Source organism: Heterodontus francisci, chromosome 10 (genome assembly GCF_036365525.1).
Source record: "Heterodontus francisci isolate sHetFra1 chromosome 10, sHetFra1.hap1, whole genome shotgun sequence".
NCBI lineage: Eukaryota > Metazoa > Chordata > Chondrichthyes > Heterodontiformes > Heterodontidae > Heterodontus > Heterodontus francisci.
In genome coordinates, this window is record NC_090380.1 from 22,809,481 (window position 1) to 22,824,896 (window position 15,416).

At 45.2% G+C, this 15,416-nt stretch overlaps 1 protein-coding gene across 8 annotated transcripts in view; it reads left to right on the forward strand.

Moving 5' to 3' along the window:
• The window catches only part of dgkh (diacylglycerol kinase, eta), a 640,503-nt gene that overhangs the window by 279,560 nt on the left and 345,527 nt on the right, over positions 1–15,416 (forward strand). For all 8 annotated transcript variants that reach the window (XR_010975789.1, XR_010975788.1, XR_010975790.1 and 5 more), the window contains one exon: positions 8,672–8,752. Coding sequence is in view for 5 of the 8 variants with exons in the window: in XM_068040243.1 (XP_067896344.1) it covers positions 8,672–8,752 (81 nt within the window). In the remaining 3 variants the exon portion in view is untranslated. The remainder of the gene's footprint in view (positions 1–8,671; positions 8,753–15,416) is intronic.

Genomic DNA, 15,416 nt, shown 5'->3' on the forward strand with positions numbered 1-15,416 from the left:
TTCTCTACCACATCTCCCCCTGTTACCAGGATCTCTGTTCTATTTTTAACTTGAGTCATGTGACAACCCGTATACATTGTTGCCAAACCAGTTCTTTCAGTGTCCCCTTGATGACTCTGTTGAAAAAAAAGTCCAACATTTATTCAGTTTGACTATGAATTCCTGAAAAAAATATTTTAACAAAAAAAACAATCACTTCCATAAGAAAAGAGTGAAACAGGGCTGTGTCCTAGCCCTCACCCTGTTTGGCATCTTCTTCTCCATGCTCCTGACCTTCGCCTTCCCTGCTGATATGGAAGGAGTGTACTTGCATACTCGGTCAGACAGTAGGCTCTACAATCTATCAAGACTGAAAGAGAAGACAAAAAGATATCACATCCTGATTAGAGAACTCCTCTACACTGATGATGCTGTGCTAGTCGCTCACACCGAAACTCAGCTACGAAGACTCATGGACTGTCTCTCCCATATCTGCAACTTGTTCTCCCATCAAGAAAACCATGATCATGGGACAAGGTGTTGCATCTCTGCCCCGATCACATTAAATAACACTCCACTGGAAGTGGTTAGCAAATTCTGCTACCTTGGGTCCACGGTGACAGACAATCTGTTCCATGATGCAGAGTTCGATGCACTCATAGGGAAAGCAGCTACCACCTTTGGCCAACTTGCAAAACGCACATGGGATAACACCAAGCTGACCCTTGGGACCAAGCTGATGGTTTATAAGGCCTGTGTTCTCAGCACCTTGCTTTATGGCTGTGAAACATAGGTGACTTACAGCTACCATGAAAAGAAGATCAATAATTTCCATCTTCGCCATCTGTGCTGCATTATGGGTATATCCTGGCAGGACTAAATCACAAATGTAGCAGTCCTCTCAAAGGCAGAGCTCCCACTTGGCATCAGGTGCCAACGTCAAAAACAACAACTCGCAGTGTCACTTGGCAGCTTCACGTGCAGCACAGATACTGCCATCCAGAGCCTTGATAGTGGCAATTGCAAATTGGAGAATTAGCTTGTCGTGTTAGTAGGCCCACCTCCATCTAAACATGAGCAGAACCTCACTAAATTATCCCTAGAATGGTTGAATGGCCTGTTTCTGTGCCATATATACATGCTGTGTAATTCTGTGTCGAAGAGGAGAAAGATTCTAGTCACAAAGTGAGATCATAGAATCGTTGCACCTTAGTAGGCCGTTCAGTTCATTGTTCTCCTTGAAAGAGTTATCCAGTTGGTCCAACTCCCCATGCTCTTTCTATGCAGCCCTAACGTATTTATCGAATACCCTTTTGAAAGTTACTCTTAAATCTGTTTCCTCTACCCTTTCAGGTTGTGGATTCCAGATCACAACAACAAATTGTTATGATGAGAAATTTATCAAATCACCAGCATCTTACATGTTACTGCAGGATGTTTCTGCTCTGCAATGTCCCTTTTGGAAGGCAACTGTAGCTTATGGATCATACTAGCAGATTTGTGAGAAAAGAAGCAGTTTTTGCTCCCTGTTGGCAGTCATTTCTGAAGGTCACTCTAGGGAATGCATGGTTCTTTCTTTTCTTTTGGGCCTCCTTATCTCGAGAGACAATGGATACGCGCCTGGAGGTGGTCAGTGGTTTGTGAAGCAGCGCCTGGAGTGGCTATAAAGGCCAATTCTGGAGTGACAGGCTCTTCCACAGGTGCTGCAGAGAAATTTGTTTGTTGGGGCTGTTGCACAGTTGGCTCTCCCCTTGCGCCTCTGTCTTTTTTCCTGCCAACTACTAAGTCTCTTCGACTCGCCACAATTTAGCCCTGTCTTTATGGCTGCCCGCCAGCTCTGGCGAATGCTGGCAACTGACTCCCATGACTTGTGATCAATGTCACACGATTTCATGTCGCGTTTGCAGACGTCTTTATAACGGAGACATGGACGGCCGGTGGGTCTGATACCAGTGGCGAGCTCGCTGTACAATGTGTCTTTGGGGATCCTGCCATCTTCCATGCGGCTCACATGGCCAAGCCATCTCAAGCGCCGCTGACTCAGTAGTGTGTATAAGCTGGGGGTGTTGGCCGCTTCAAGGACTTCTGTGTTGGAGATATAGTCCTGCCACCTGATGCCAAGTATTCTCCGAAGGCAGCGAAGATGGAATGAATTGAGACGTCGCTCTTGGCTGGCATACGTTGTCCAGGCCTCGCTGCCGTAGAGCAAGGTACTGAGGACACAGGCCTGATACACTCGGACTTTTGTGTTCCGTGTCAGTGCGCCATTTTCCCACACTCTCTTGGCCAGTCTGGACATAGCAGTGGAAGCCTTACCCATGCGCTTGTTGATTTCTGCATCTAGAGACAGGTTACTGGTGATAGTTGAGCCTAGGTAGGTGAACTCTTGAACCACTTCCAGAGCGTGGTCGCCAATATTGATGGATGGAGCATTTCTGACATCCTGCCCCATGATGTTCGTTTTCTTGAGGCTGATGGTTAGGCCAAATTCATTGCAGGCAGACGCAAACCTGTCGATGAGACTCTGCAGGCATTCTTCAGTGTGAGATGTTAAAGCAGCATCGTCAGCAAAGAGGAGTTCTCTGATGAGGACTTTCCGTACTTTGGACTTCGCTCTTAGACGGGCAAGGTTGAACAACCTGCCCCCTGATCTTGTGTGGAGGAAAATTCCTTCTTCAGAGGATTTGAACGCATGTGAAAGCAGCAGGGAGAAGAAAATTCCAAAAAGTGTGGGTGCGAGAACACAGCCCTGTTTCACACCACTCAGGATAGGAAAGGGCTCTGATGAGGAGCCACCATGTTGAATTGTGCCTTTCATATTGTCATGGAATGAGGTGATGATACTTAGTAGCTTTGGTGGACATCCGATCTTTTCTAGTAGTCTGAAGAGACCACGTCTGCTGACGAGGTCAAAGGCTTTGGTGAGATTAATGAAAGCAATGTAGAGGGGCATCTGTTGTTCACGGCATTTCTCCTGTATCTGACGAAGGGAGAACAGCATGTCAATAGTCGATCTCTCTGCACGAAAGCCACACTGTGCCTCAGGGTAGACGCGCTCGGCCAGCTTCTGGAGCCTGTTCAGAGCAACTCGAGCAAAGACTTTCCCCACTATGCTGAGCAGGGAGATTCCACGGTAGTTGTTGCAGTCACCGCGGTCACCTTTGTTTTTATAGAGGGTGATGATGTTGGCATCGCGCATGTCCTGGGGTACTGCTCCCTCGTCCCAGCACAGGCATAGCAGTTCATGTAGTGCTGAGAGTATAGCAGGCTTGGCACTCTTGATTATTTCAGGGGTAATGCTGTCCTTCCCAGGGGCTTTTCCGCTGGCTAGGGAATCAATGGCATCACTGAGTTCCGATTTGGTTGGCTGTATGTCCAGCTCATCCATGACTGGTAGAGGCTGGGCTGCATTGAGGGCAGTCTCAGTGACAGCATTCTCCCTGGAGTACAGTTCTAGGTAGTGCTCAACCCAGCGGTCCATCTGTTTGCGTTGGTCAGTGATTATGTCCCCCGATTTAGATTTGAGGGGGGTGATCTTCTTGATGGTTGGCCCAAGAGCTCTCTTCATGCCATCATACATTCCTCTGATGTTTCCGGTGTCTGAGGCCAGCTGAATATGGCTGCATAGGTGTTGCCAGTAGTCGTTTGCGCAACGCCTAGCTGTTCTTTGTGCAGTACTTCTGGCTGCTTTAAGTGCTGCGGATGTTAAATCGCTGGGGGCTTTCTTGTAGTTCAAAAGTGCAATACGCTTAGCGGCTATGACAGGTTCCAGCTCTTCATTATGAGATTGAAACCAGTCTGCATTTCTCTTCGCACTTTTGCCGTAGGTGGTCAAAGCTGACTCATAGATAGCGTCTCTGATGTGGGCCCACTTGGTCTCAGCATCCCCTGTGGGAGTGTTTTGAAGGGCTGTTACAAGTGAATTTAGAAATTTTTGTAACAGCTGTGGGTGAGAAATTCTGCTCGTGTTGATGCGCGGGTGGCCCTTCTGCTTGGAATGATGCAACTTCTTTGGTCTGAGTCTAACCTTGCTGCACACCAGGGAGTGGTCGGTGTCGCAGTCCGCACTGTGGAAGCTGCGTGTGATTTGAACACTGTTTAAGGCGGCTCGCCTTGTGACAATGAGGTCTAGCTGGTGCCAACGACGTGATCTTGGGTGCCTCCATGAAACCTGGTGACAGGGTTTAGTGTGAAAGAACGAGTTGGTGATGCAGAGGTTATGATAGGTACACAACTCAAGCAGTCTCTGCCCGTTCTCATTCATCCTTCCAACGCCATAGCGCCCAAGGCAGGAGGGCCATGAGTCATGGTCGGCCCCAACCCTGGCATTAAAGTCCCCCAGCAGGAATAGGTGTTCGGTGTTGGGGATGCTGCTAATGATGTTATGGAGTTGTTCATAGAACTGGTCTTTAGCTTCAGGTGCGGAGCAGAGTGTTGGAGCATAGATGCTGAGTAGGTGTACTGGACCAGAGGTGGTGAGCAGTCGGATGGACAGTATGCGTTCCGAGCCATTTGAGGGAGGCTCTATCATGCTGAGCAAGGAGTTTCTGATGGCGAAGCCCACTCCATGCTGTCTTGGTTCTTCAGGATCCCTGCCCTGCCAGAAGAAGGTGTAGTCTTGCTCTGCTAGAGAGCCACTCGCGGGGAGGCGAGTCTCCTGAAGTGCTGCAATGTCCACATTGAATCTACTGAGCTCGTTGTTAATGATGGCGGTCTTCAGAGAATCGTTGATTTGTGTAAGGTCTTCCGACAGGCCAGGACACATAGTTCTGACGTTCCAGCTTGCAAAGCGAAGGGCTGGTACCTTCTTTCCTTTTTTCATGTTGTTTGGTGCGGTGTATCAGTCCACCTTTCGGGCAATGACCCTGAGCTCCAAGCACCCATTGAAGCAGGCAGACTGTGGCGGGACAGAACCTTATTGACCGGGGGCTGCCCGGTTTGAGGCGGGCGGTAGCTGTCCAGTGAGGTGCAATGACCTCTCCCACCGACAAAGGCAACCCGTGGCGCCCAGTTTCTACGCCAATTTATCTGGACTTATAACCCGTAACTGCTGCCTTCCGTGTTGTTTTAGTCGCTGTGAGGCAACTATGGAGTGACCTCTCCATGGCGCATGCCTGGGCAAATTTATGGAGGTTGAGAGTTGCCCAGTCGTCAAAACCCCCCTCTCGGCCTTTCTGGTGGGGTCCAAAGGAGTGCAGGACACGACGTTTGGCACCAGTATGGCTGCAGGAACTGCCGGAAACATGCCAAAGGTGACACATGACCGCCTACGGGGTTCCGCTCCGGATTTTCTGTTAGGGTTTACTCCCTTAGCCTTGGTCTCTCCTGAGACGCCCACAAGGCAGTGGGGTTGTTGGGGCCCCTACACAGGTGTAGGATGGTGCCGGTGGGAGGAGGGGATGCAAGGGGGAGGGGTAGAGGGAGGGGGTGGGGGGGGGGGTGCAGGGGAAGGGGGTGCGGGGTGAAGATGGTGCGAGGGGGGGGGCGGGCTGGGACGGGGTTGTGAGGGGGTGAGCTGAGAGGGTGGAGCAGGGAAGGGGACGGGTGGAAGGGGTGGAATCTGGTGCAGGTAATAAGCCATTTCCTCAGTGCCCACCATCGACGTCCGGAAAGCTCATCCACGTCCTTCGGGAGGTGAAGCATCATTTGGCAGACTTAGAGGTGATTACATTTGCTAAGGGTTTTTTTTTTGCAGTGGTTTAAATAAAGGCATGCAGCATTGCCGACAGTGCGCTGCAGATGCTCTCCGAGCCATCTCCTGCGGGCGCTTTGAAGTTGCGGCCGGGGGGGCCGTTCGTGGATGTTTTGGGTGTTCGGGGCACCTTTTCACAGGACTTCTCTCGGGTCCCGCAGCTCCTTCTTCACCTCAATGGACTTACCGCATGCCGTGGCTGCAGACACTCTGGACTGTGAAGACAGCAGGATCGGAGATTGAAGTATCGGCAGCTGTGCTCGTCAGTTTCATCCGGATCAATTTCATTGAGAAAACAAAGAGCAGGTGTGGCTGGGGGAGGGCAGTGGGCCCAGGTAACATGCACTAAACTAACTGTTAACTTTTAGATAGGGCTAAAATGAACTAATTTTGTACAATCATTTCATTTGTCTTTGTAAACAATTGCAACAAATGTGGAACTGAAGGCAAGTGGAAATGAGTTTTTTTGCAGGTGCTGAACATTTATCTCACTCTTAAAAATGATTGACAAGATTTTGGCTTGAAAGTTGAGATGCTTTTTCAGCAGCTCACTAATATACCAGGAAGCAAAGAATTGACATGTTTAACTTTATATTCTCACAAAGTGAGCATAATTTTTGGACAGAATTCTGTTGTGTCATACTTCTGGATCATTTGGTTTTAATGAGTTGTTTTCTGATGGATTTGGTCAGGACTTCAACGGAATTGTTGGCTGTTCTAGACTTTTATAAAAAGTCAGTGTATTCCAACCCCCTTTGAGTGTTGTCATATGTCTAATGCTGTCTTAGAAAATATGTAAACAGACACATGTTGCAAAGTATACTACTCAGTTTCTTTCAGCTTCAACCAATTAAAGCAACAAAATTGTTGAGATCTCATCATTATTTGGCACTTCCACCTAAGGGACTTGGGTTTGAGACTGTAGCCAGATTGTTTAGATAGAATGTCTATACTTACTGTGGCTGTATAAATTCTAACTAAAGTGAGCAGTGTTATCTGAGCTCCAACTGAGCCGGTGTCTACGGTAGAAAATTGGTTGTAATTTAGCATTGAATTGGCAATCGTGTTCAGAGAGATCTCACGGATGGTTGGTGTGGGAAATGGAATGTTCCTCTTCTGAAGTCTGGATTAAGGGTATTATTGGCACAGAATAGAGGGAGTTCTAAACTGCGTCTGCATCATGCTTGACTTGGGAGTGTTCGATGCCGAGTACGAAATGTGAAAAAGTGCTTGTCCTACTATACTGACACCTTCACAGCTTTAATGAACAATAAGTGTTAAGGGCAACGACCTCTCCTGCCACCAACCCCTCTAACAAAAAAGCCTGGCTAATCCACTGATTTTTATTGTAAGTATGATTTGTACACTAAGCATGGGGTTGAGGTAACACCAAGATGCCATGTTGGAGATGCAAGCTTGGAACCAATTGGACCCTTTTATTCATCCCTGGGATGTTTGCCCATTCCTAATTGCCCTTAATAAGGTTGTGGTGAGCCGCTTTTTTGAACCTATGCGGTCTGTGTCATGTAGGTACATCTAGTGATGATAATGAGAGAGATCCAGGAGACCCAGCAACAGTGAAGGAGCGTTGATATCCGCTAACCCCGATTTGGGGGGGGTGGTGGGGGTAGTGGAGGGGGATGTGGTTGGGAGAGAGTCAGAGATCCGGTAACCCTGGGTGTGGGGGGTTGCGGAGTGACTGAAATCCAGTAACTCTGAGGGGGAGAGAGACTGAGATATAGGGGACACAGATTGAAGGCTTTGGGCAAGAGATGCAGAGGGAATGTGAGGAAGAACATTTTACGCAGTGAGTGGTAATGACCTAGTACTCGCTGCCCATGAGGGTGGTGAAAGCGGAGACGATCAATGATTTCAAAAGAAAATTGAATGGGCACTTGAAAGAAATAAATGTGCAGGACTATGGGGATTGAGCGGGTGAGTAGGACTGACTGGATTGTTCTTAGAGAGCTGGTATGGACTTGATGAGCTGAATGGCCTCCTTCTATGCCTTATATGACTCGATCGTTCCATGTCAGGGTGGTGTATTACTTGGAGGGAAACTTGCAGGTGGTGTTGTTCCCATGCATCTATTGCCCTTGTTATTCCACATGTTAGAGGTTGTGGCTTTGCAAGATGCTGTCAAAGGAGCCTTGACAAGTTGCTGTAGTGCATCTTATAGATGGCACACACTGCTGCCACTGATGGAGGGAGTGAATGTTTTTAGGTGGTGCATAGAGTGCTGTTCAAGTGGGTTGCTTTGTTTGGATGGTGTTGAGCTTCTGGAATGTTGTTGGAGCTACACTAACCCAGGCAAATGGAAAGTATTCCATCATGCTCCTGACCTGTGCCTTGTAGATGGGAGGATGGTCCCAGCTGGAACAGAAGTGGAAAATTGTTTTGGTAAGCTGCGCATTTTAAGCCAATTAACCTCCAGTAATAACCCTGTACTCAATTGGGGTAAGTGTTGCCGGCCCTTTATGATGTCCTGGAATCTCCAGGAATTTCAGATTAATCTCTTATATGCTGCTATGAGAAATCTGGGAGAAAAATCAGTGGGGCATTAAAAAGAGTTTTTCTTTCAATTTCTTTGAACACTTGCATTATTAATTGTAAAAACATTGGAAATGGGGAAGAAAGGTTGTTTGGGTGGGCTGTTGGAGGTGGGAGGTCCTGTGATGAAACCTCCAGGAATATGTCCCACTAGAGTTTGCAGCCCTACTTGGGGTCCCTAAGCCTTGTCCTTAACCAATCTGTACCTAAAGCCTCCAGACTTGTTCTTGCAGTGGTGAGTAGCCACTCCTTAATTGAGAAGATAGAAACTCTGCAGATGGCTGTAGATTTTTCAACGGCTTAGTTTGGATATTTTTAAACATAGCAATCGATTAGGTTAATGATTAGGTTAGATTGCGTCAGATATCTGGTTCACCACAAGAAAAGAATTATGCAGAGTGAGTCGGCACTTTTATTTACACTGTTCTGTTTTTCCTTTACACTTCACAGTCCCTTATTTTTGATGAAGTTGACCTATCTGATGCAAGCGTTGCCGAATCAAGCACAAAAAACGTCAACAACAGCTTCACGGTATGACTTCACTGTTGTCATTACTTTATCCAAGTAGTGGGAGGTTGGCTGACTGCTAGCTGCTGGTGTTATTATCATACAAAGTAATGGAGTCTTTTGTTATTTACTATTGTCTCCGTGTTTGTAGTGTGTATACAACGTATGACCATATTCTTTCTTGTACAGTTGAATACTCTACTATCAAGTGTGGGGTATGACTTGGGATACTGTTCCTTCAGAATAACTGGTGCCATTCTATAGTAGCCAGCTTTGGCTGACTTCCCAACTCCACTGTATTTGTTAACTTGACTCAATTGGTAGGACTCTTAAGTCTGAGTCAGACATTGTTGAGTCAGGCCCCACTCCAGCACTGAGTACTTAACCTAACTTGAAACTTCAGTGCAGTTTTGAGGCAGTGCTGTGTTGTCAGAGGTGCCATCCTTTGGGTGAGCCACTAAACCGTGCTTTGTCTGCCTGTTCAGATGGAATTACAAGATCCTTTGGAACAATTTAAAGAAGGCTGGGTTTTGTTTTTTCAGGTATCGTGACCAACATTCCTACCTCAACTAAAATACACCACTGAAAAAGCAGATTAACTAGTCATTCATTTCATTTACTTTTATTTGGACCAAAGTGGTCCTAAACAGTCACAAATGATCATTTTCTGTGACTATATTTTTTGGTCTAAAAATAGGTTCACTCACAGCTTGTTTAAATACTTAAAACCCTGAATGTAGATATTGGGCCACATCTTGTTGGAGCAGGGCATCTCGCAGCACACGTCATCAGTTAGACTTTCTCCCCTCACCCTTCAGCTCGAAAAATCTTCAGTCTGTAATTTGCTGGAAATGTGAGCTGATAATGGCAAAGGCAATGGGGCATCTGGGACCTTAGTGAACGATGGAACCAACAGTGTATCTCCTTCATCAATGAGATTTAAAGATTGATAGAAACAGAGGAATGACTGAGAAGGAGGGTAGGTTAGAAAGAAATATCAAGAAGAAAAGAAAGATTGGACTAAAGGGGGTGCAAGAACAGCAAGACCTGGGGGCATTTGTGCACAAATCTTTGAAGGGTGTATGGGATCCTAAGCTTTATAAATAAAAGCATAGAGTCCAAAAGCCAGGAAGTTATGCTAAACCCGTGTAATATACTATTTCGGCCCTAGCTGAAATACTGCATCCAGTTCTGAGCACCACACTTGAGTAAGGACTTTTGAGAAGGTACAGAAGGGAATAGGGATAACCCTGGGAATTATAGACCAGTCAGTCTTATGTCGGTAGTGGGCAAATTATTGGAGAGGATTTTGAGAGACAGGATTTATGATTATTTGGAAAAGCATGGTTTGATTAGAGACAGTCAGCATGGCTTTGTGAGGGGCAGGTCATGCCTCACAAGCCTTATTGAATTCTTTGAAGATGTGACAAAACACATTGATGAAGGAAGAGCAGTGGATGTGGTGTATATGGATTTTAGCAAAGCGTTTGATAAGGTTCCCCATGGTAGGCTCATTCAGAAAGTAAGGAGGCATGGGATTCAGGGAAAGTTGGCTGTCTGGATACAAAATTGGCTGGCCCATAGAAGTCAGAGGGTGGTAGTAGATGGAAAGTATTCAGCATGGAGCTCGGTGACCAGTGGTGTTCCACAAGGATCTGTTCTGGGACCTCTGCTCTTTGTGATTTTTATAAATGACTTGGATGAGGAAGTGGAAGGCTGGGTTAGCAAGTTTGCTGATGACACGAAGGTTGCTGGAGCTGTGGATAGTGTGGAAGGCTGTTGTGGGTTGCAACGGGACATTGACAGGATGCAGAGCTGGGCTGAGAAGTGGCAGATGGAGTTCAACCTGGAAAAGTGTGAAGTGATTCATTTTGGAAGGTCGAATTTGAATGCGGAATACAGGCTTAAAGACAGGATTCTTGGTAGTGTGGAGAAACAGAGTGATCTTGGGGTCCATGTCCATAGATCGCTCAAAGTTGCAACCCAAGTTGATAGGGTTGTTAAGAAGGCGTATGGTGTGTTGGCTTTCATTAACAGGGGGATTGAGTTTAAGAGCCACGAGGTTATGCTGCAGCTCTATAAAGCCCTGGTTCGACCACGCTTGGAATATTGTGTTCAGTTCTGGTCGCCTCATTATAGGAAGGATGTGGAAGCTTTAGAGAGGGTGCAGAGAAGATTTACCAGGATGCTGCCTGGACTGGAGGGCATGTCCTACGAAGAAAGATTGAGGGAGCTAGGGCTTTTCTCATTGGAGCGAAGAAGGATGAGAGGTGACTTGATAGAGGGGTACAAGATGATGAGAGGCATAGATAGAGTGGATAGCCAGAGACTTTTTCCCAGGGTGGAAAGGCTATCACCAGGGGGCATAATTTTAAGGTGATTGGAGGAAGGTTTCGGGGAGATGTCAGAGGTAGGTTCTTTACACAGAGAGTGGTGGGTGTGTGGAATGCGCTGCCAGCGGTGGTAGTAGAAGCAGATATATTAGGGACATTTAAGCGACTCTTGGATAGGTACATGGATGATAGTAGAATGAAGGCGGCGCAGTGGTTAGCACCGCAGCCTCACAGTTCCAGGGACCCGGGTTCGATTCCGGGTACTGCCTGTGTGGAGTTTGCAAGTTCTCCCTGTGTCTGCGTGGGTTTTCTCCGGGTGCTCCGGTTTCCTCCCACATGCCAAAAGACTTGCAGGTTGGTAGGTAAATTGGCCATTATAAATTGCCCCTAGTATAGGTACGTGATAGGGACAAGTGGGGATGTGGTAGGAATATGGGATTAGTGTAGGATTAGTATAAATGGGTGGTTGATGGTTGGCACAGCCTCGGTGGGCCGAAGGGCCTGTTTCAGTGCTGTATCCCTAAACTAAACTAAGGTAGTTAGTTTGATCTTCGAGTAGGTTAAAGGTTCGGCACAACATCGTGGTCCGAAGGGCCTGTACTGTGCTGTACTGTTTTATGTTCTATATGTTCTATGTTTAAATCTGCGTGACAGCTTGTAGCCTAAGTCACTGTCCAGTAAAGCATTTACCTGCTACTGAAGTTGAGGAAGATCACGTGAAGGCATGTGAGCTGAAATACACTAATGAGAGTTTTCTAGTTTATGCTTGAAGCTCCATAGACTTGATAATATACTTGACACCTAATCCAGGCTGACACTCGAGTGCAGTACTGAAGGATTGCTGCATTGTCAGATGTGCCAGATGAGATGTTGAACCGAGACCCTGCCTGCCCTCTCAGGTACACTGCTTCAAAGAAAAGCAGGCGAGTTCTTCCTGGTGTCCTGCCAATATTTATCCCTCAACCAACATCACTAAGGCAGATTATTTGGTCGTTATCACATTGCTGTTTGTGAGACTTTCTTGCGTGCAACTTGGCTGCTGCATTTCCTATATTACAACAGTGACTGCACTTCAAAAGTACTTAATTGGCTGTAAAATGGTTTGGGACATCCTGGAATCATGGAAGGTACTGTATAAATGCAGGTTCTTTCTTTCTTTCTCTGCACCATAACTGAAGACTTATTGTGGGCTGTTGGGAATGAGCATTTGCCAAAAGGGTGATCTGAGAAGCTGTCAGAAGACAAGTATCTAGAATTAAGAACCCAAAGACATACCACTCCTTGCCTGCAGTGGAATTGGGGAAGACCACCTGAGCAATGCAAATATTACATTAACACTAATCATTTAAAATAAAAGCACACAAAGTACATTTCTCTTAAAAACAGATGTTCAAAAATACTCAGCAGGTCAGGGAGCATCTGTGCTGAGAGTACTTCTCTCTCCACAGGTGCTGCCGGACCTGCTGAGTGCTTTCCGGCATTTTCTGTTCTTATTTCAGGTTTCCATTATCTGCAGTATTTTGCTTTTCTTTTAGGTATATATCCCTGTTTGGTTGAGCATTAGTTATATGTGGAAACTGAACATTCCAAGAATGTGGATAATGTAAATATCTTGGTTTGTTTCCTTTAAAATGCAATTTATATTCCTTTTTAATTAAAAAAAAACTGGCTGTTGCCTTTTTAAAAATCACAGCATTACACTTTTAGTAAGGTTGCAATTTGTGAGGAAACAATCTTGTCAGTGGAGTGAAGAAATAGCAGCCAATCATGACGTACTTACAGTAATGATTTTTTAATGCTGGACATGCAGATAACAAGTCATTTAACTGGTGTATTGTTGGAGTGTTTGTTAATCCACCCTGTAGAATGAACAATTACAGTTGAAAAATGGGTGAGTGGCAGCAGAGATATTCCCGATTCACCCAGAGGGCTGTAAGCTGCAGTGGGAATCTTAATTTTCCTACAGAAGAATGGTTTAATAAAGATAAAGATATTCATAGCAATTTCATCAACTTATTTTCGTGACAAAATAAAACTGCTCCATAAAATCTCCATGTCAGTGATGGTAATTTACAGGATATTTATAGTATAACAGATGGTGAGAGGGATAATTGGTAAGCCAAAATTCTTTTGAGAGCTTTGTATCCTCAATAAGGAGTTATATAAAATATCAGAATGACTAAGGCAAGGCGGTGTAGCTTTAAGAAATCCTTGACCTTAATTGCCTTTAATCAGGAACACCTCCGAGCCTAAAAGGATAAAAGGAAGAGAAATAGTTTAGTTGGAGAGATGAGTTTGGAGAGGAAGGAGCTATGAGTGAGAAGAGGTATGTGGAAAAGCCATTCCTGTAGCTGTTTGGTTTACCACTACACAACTGCGGTGAGTGAATAAACTTGACTTGTTTAACTATTGAACTCTGGTCTGCATGTCTAATTGACCACTGGGTCCTGGGCCTGCTTCAGCTTCTTCCAGTAGATTGAAAGCAAACGTTACTTTCAAAGGTCCTAAAGCTTGATACAGCAGCTTTAGAAACATTTTTTTGTTGTTCTCCGACTTGTTAAATGGCTGTTCTCTGCTGTTGCTTTTCTGTTGTCTGCAGCAAGCAAGCAGACTTTGCAATACTTTAGATTGTCTGGAATTTTAATATAAAGTGAATGTTGCTCAGATCGAATACTTGTAGTTTATAGATTGTCTATGCACTGTTTCTATATTCATGTAACAAGTGCTAACTTTGCATCCAAAACTCTCACCAATTCACCTTTCACCCCTGTGCTCGCTGACCTACATTTGGCTTCCGGTTAAACACCACCTTGATTTTTAAGATTTTTATCCTTGTTTTCAAAACCCTCCATGCCCTCTCTGTATCTATCTCTGTAATCTCCTGCAGCCCTACAACCCTCCAAGAGCTCTGTGCTCCTCCAGTTCTGGTCTCTTGAGTACCCTGATTTTAATCACTCCACCACTGGTGACTGTGTCTTTAGCTGCCAAGTCCCTAAGCTCTGGAATGCCCTTCCTGAACCCCTCTGCCTTTCTTTCCTCTGTCTCTCACTCCTCCTTTAAGACACTTCTTAAAACCTATTTCTTTGCTCATCTGCCCTAACATCTCCTTATGTGGTTTATATAAATTCAAGTTGTAACTGCTGTTTAAAGGACTGAGGGGGACATGAACTTAACCCCAAATTAACTTTTGATTTGCTTGGTAATTGACTGGTATGTGCAACATCTGCACTTCCTTGCTTCAATGTATGTTACCCCAAGATTGAAATGAAGCTTAAATTTCCAACTCTACCTATCAAAATATTATGTGGATGAAAATATTTGGCTCCAGTGCTTAAATCACGTGCTGCTGTTGACATTAACGATCTACTCTCTAGAAGCAGGAAGATTTATATTACACTGCCATCAGTATACCCATCTGGCTCTCAATGAACAAAAACATATAGCTCAAAATCTAAAAATGCACCTATTTGGATTTTGTGGAATTTGATTCAAAACTTCCTCTCAACAGAAGCTGGTGTTCCTTTTACAGCCGGGCACTTGAATGCACTTTAAAATGAGTTCTGGAAATTGAATTGCTCTCAAAATCTGCATCAGTTGAGTGTGGCAGCTATGGATAGCATCTTTACCTGAGTCAGAAGCTTGTAGGTTCAAGCTCAACTCCAGAGACTTGAGCACATAATCCAGGCTAATACTTTAGTGTCATACTGAGGGAATGCTGCACTGTCAGAGATGCTGTATTTCAGATGAGACGTTAACTGAGTCCCCATTTAGCCTCTCAGGTAGACGTAAAAGATCCTATGGCACTGTTTGGAAGAAGAGCGGAGGAGTTCTACCTGACCAATAATTATACCTCAACCAACATCATTAAAAAAACAGATAATCTGGTCATTATCATATTGCTGTTTGTGGGACCTTGATGTGCGCAAATTGACTACCATGTTTCCTACATTACTGTCGTGACTACACTTCAAGTACTTCATTGTCTCTGAGGCACTTTGGGACATGGTCATGAAAGGCACTGTGTAAATGCAAGTTATTTTGCTCTCTTTCAATTGAATTTTAGAACAAAATATTGAGCCATTTTTAATAGTTTATATTTTGTAAAATACGTTCTGAGCTGCAGAAGCTAGGTCTATGACCAGTTGTAAAGAAAGAGTTAAGTCGAGATTGTGCCCACCTGTGGATTGGTACACCCATGCCAACAGTGGTGGGAAGGGGCGTGTTGGTGGGATTCGAGACATGTCGCTACATACTGCTTCCAGAAATTGCAATAAACTCCTAACAACAGCTGAAAGTGGGTGCTGGGAGCTCACCACAGAAATCACTAGGAAAATAGCAGCAATAATAATCACAAC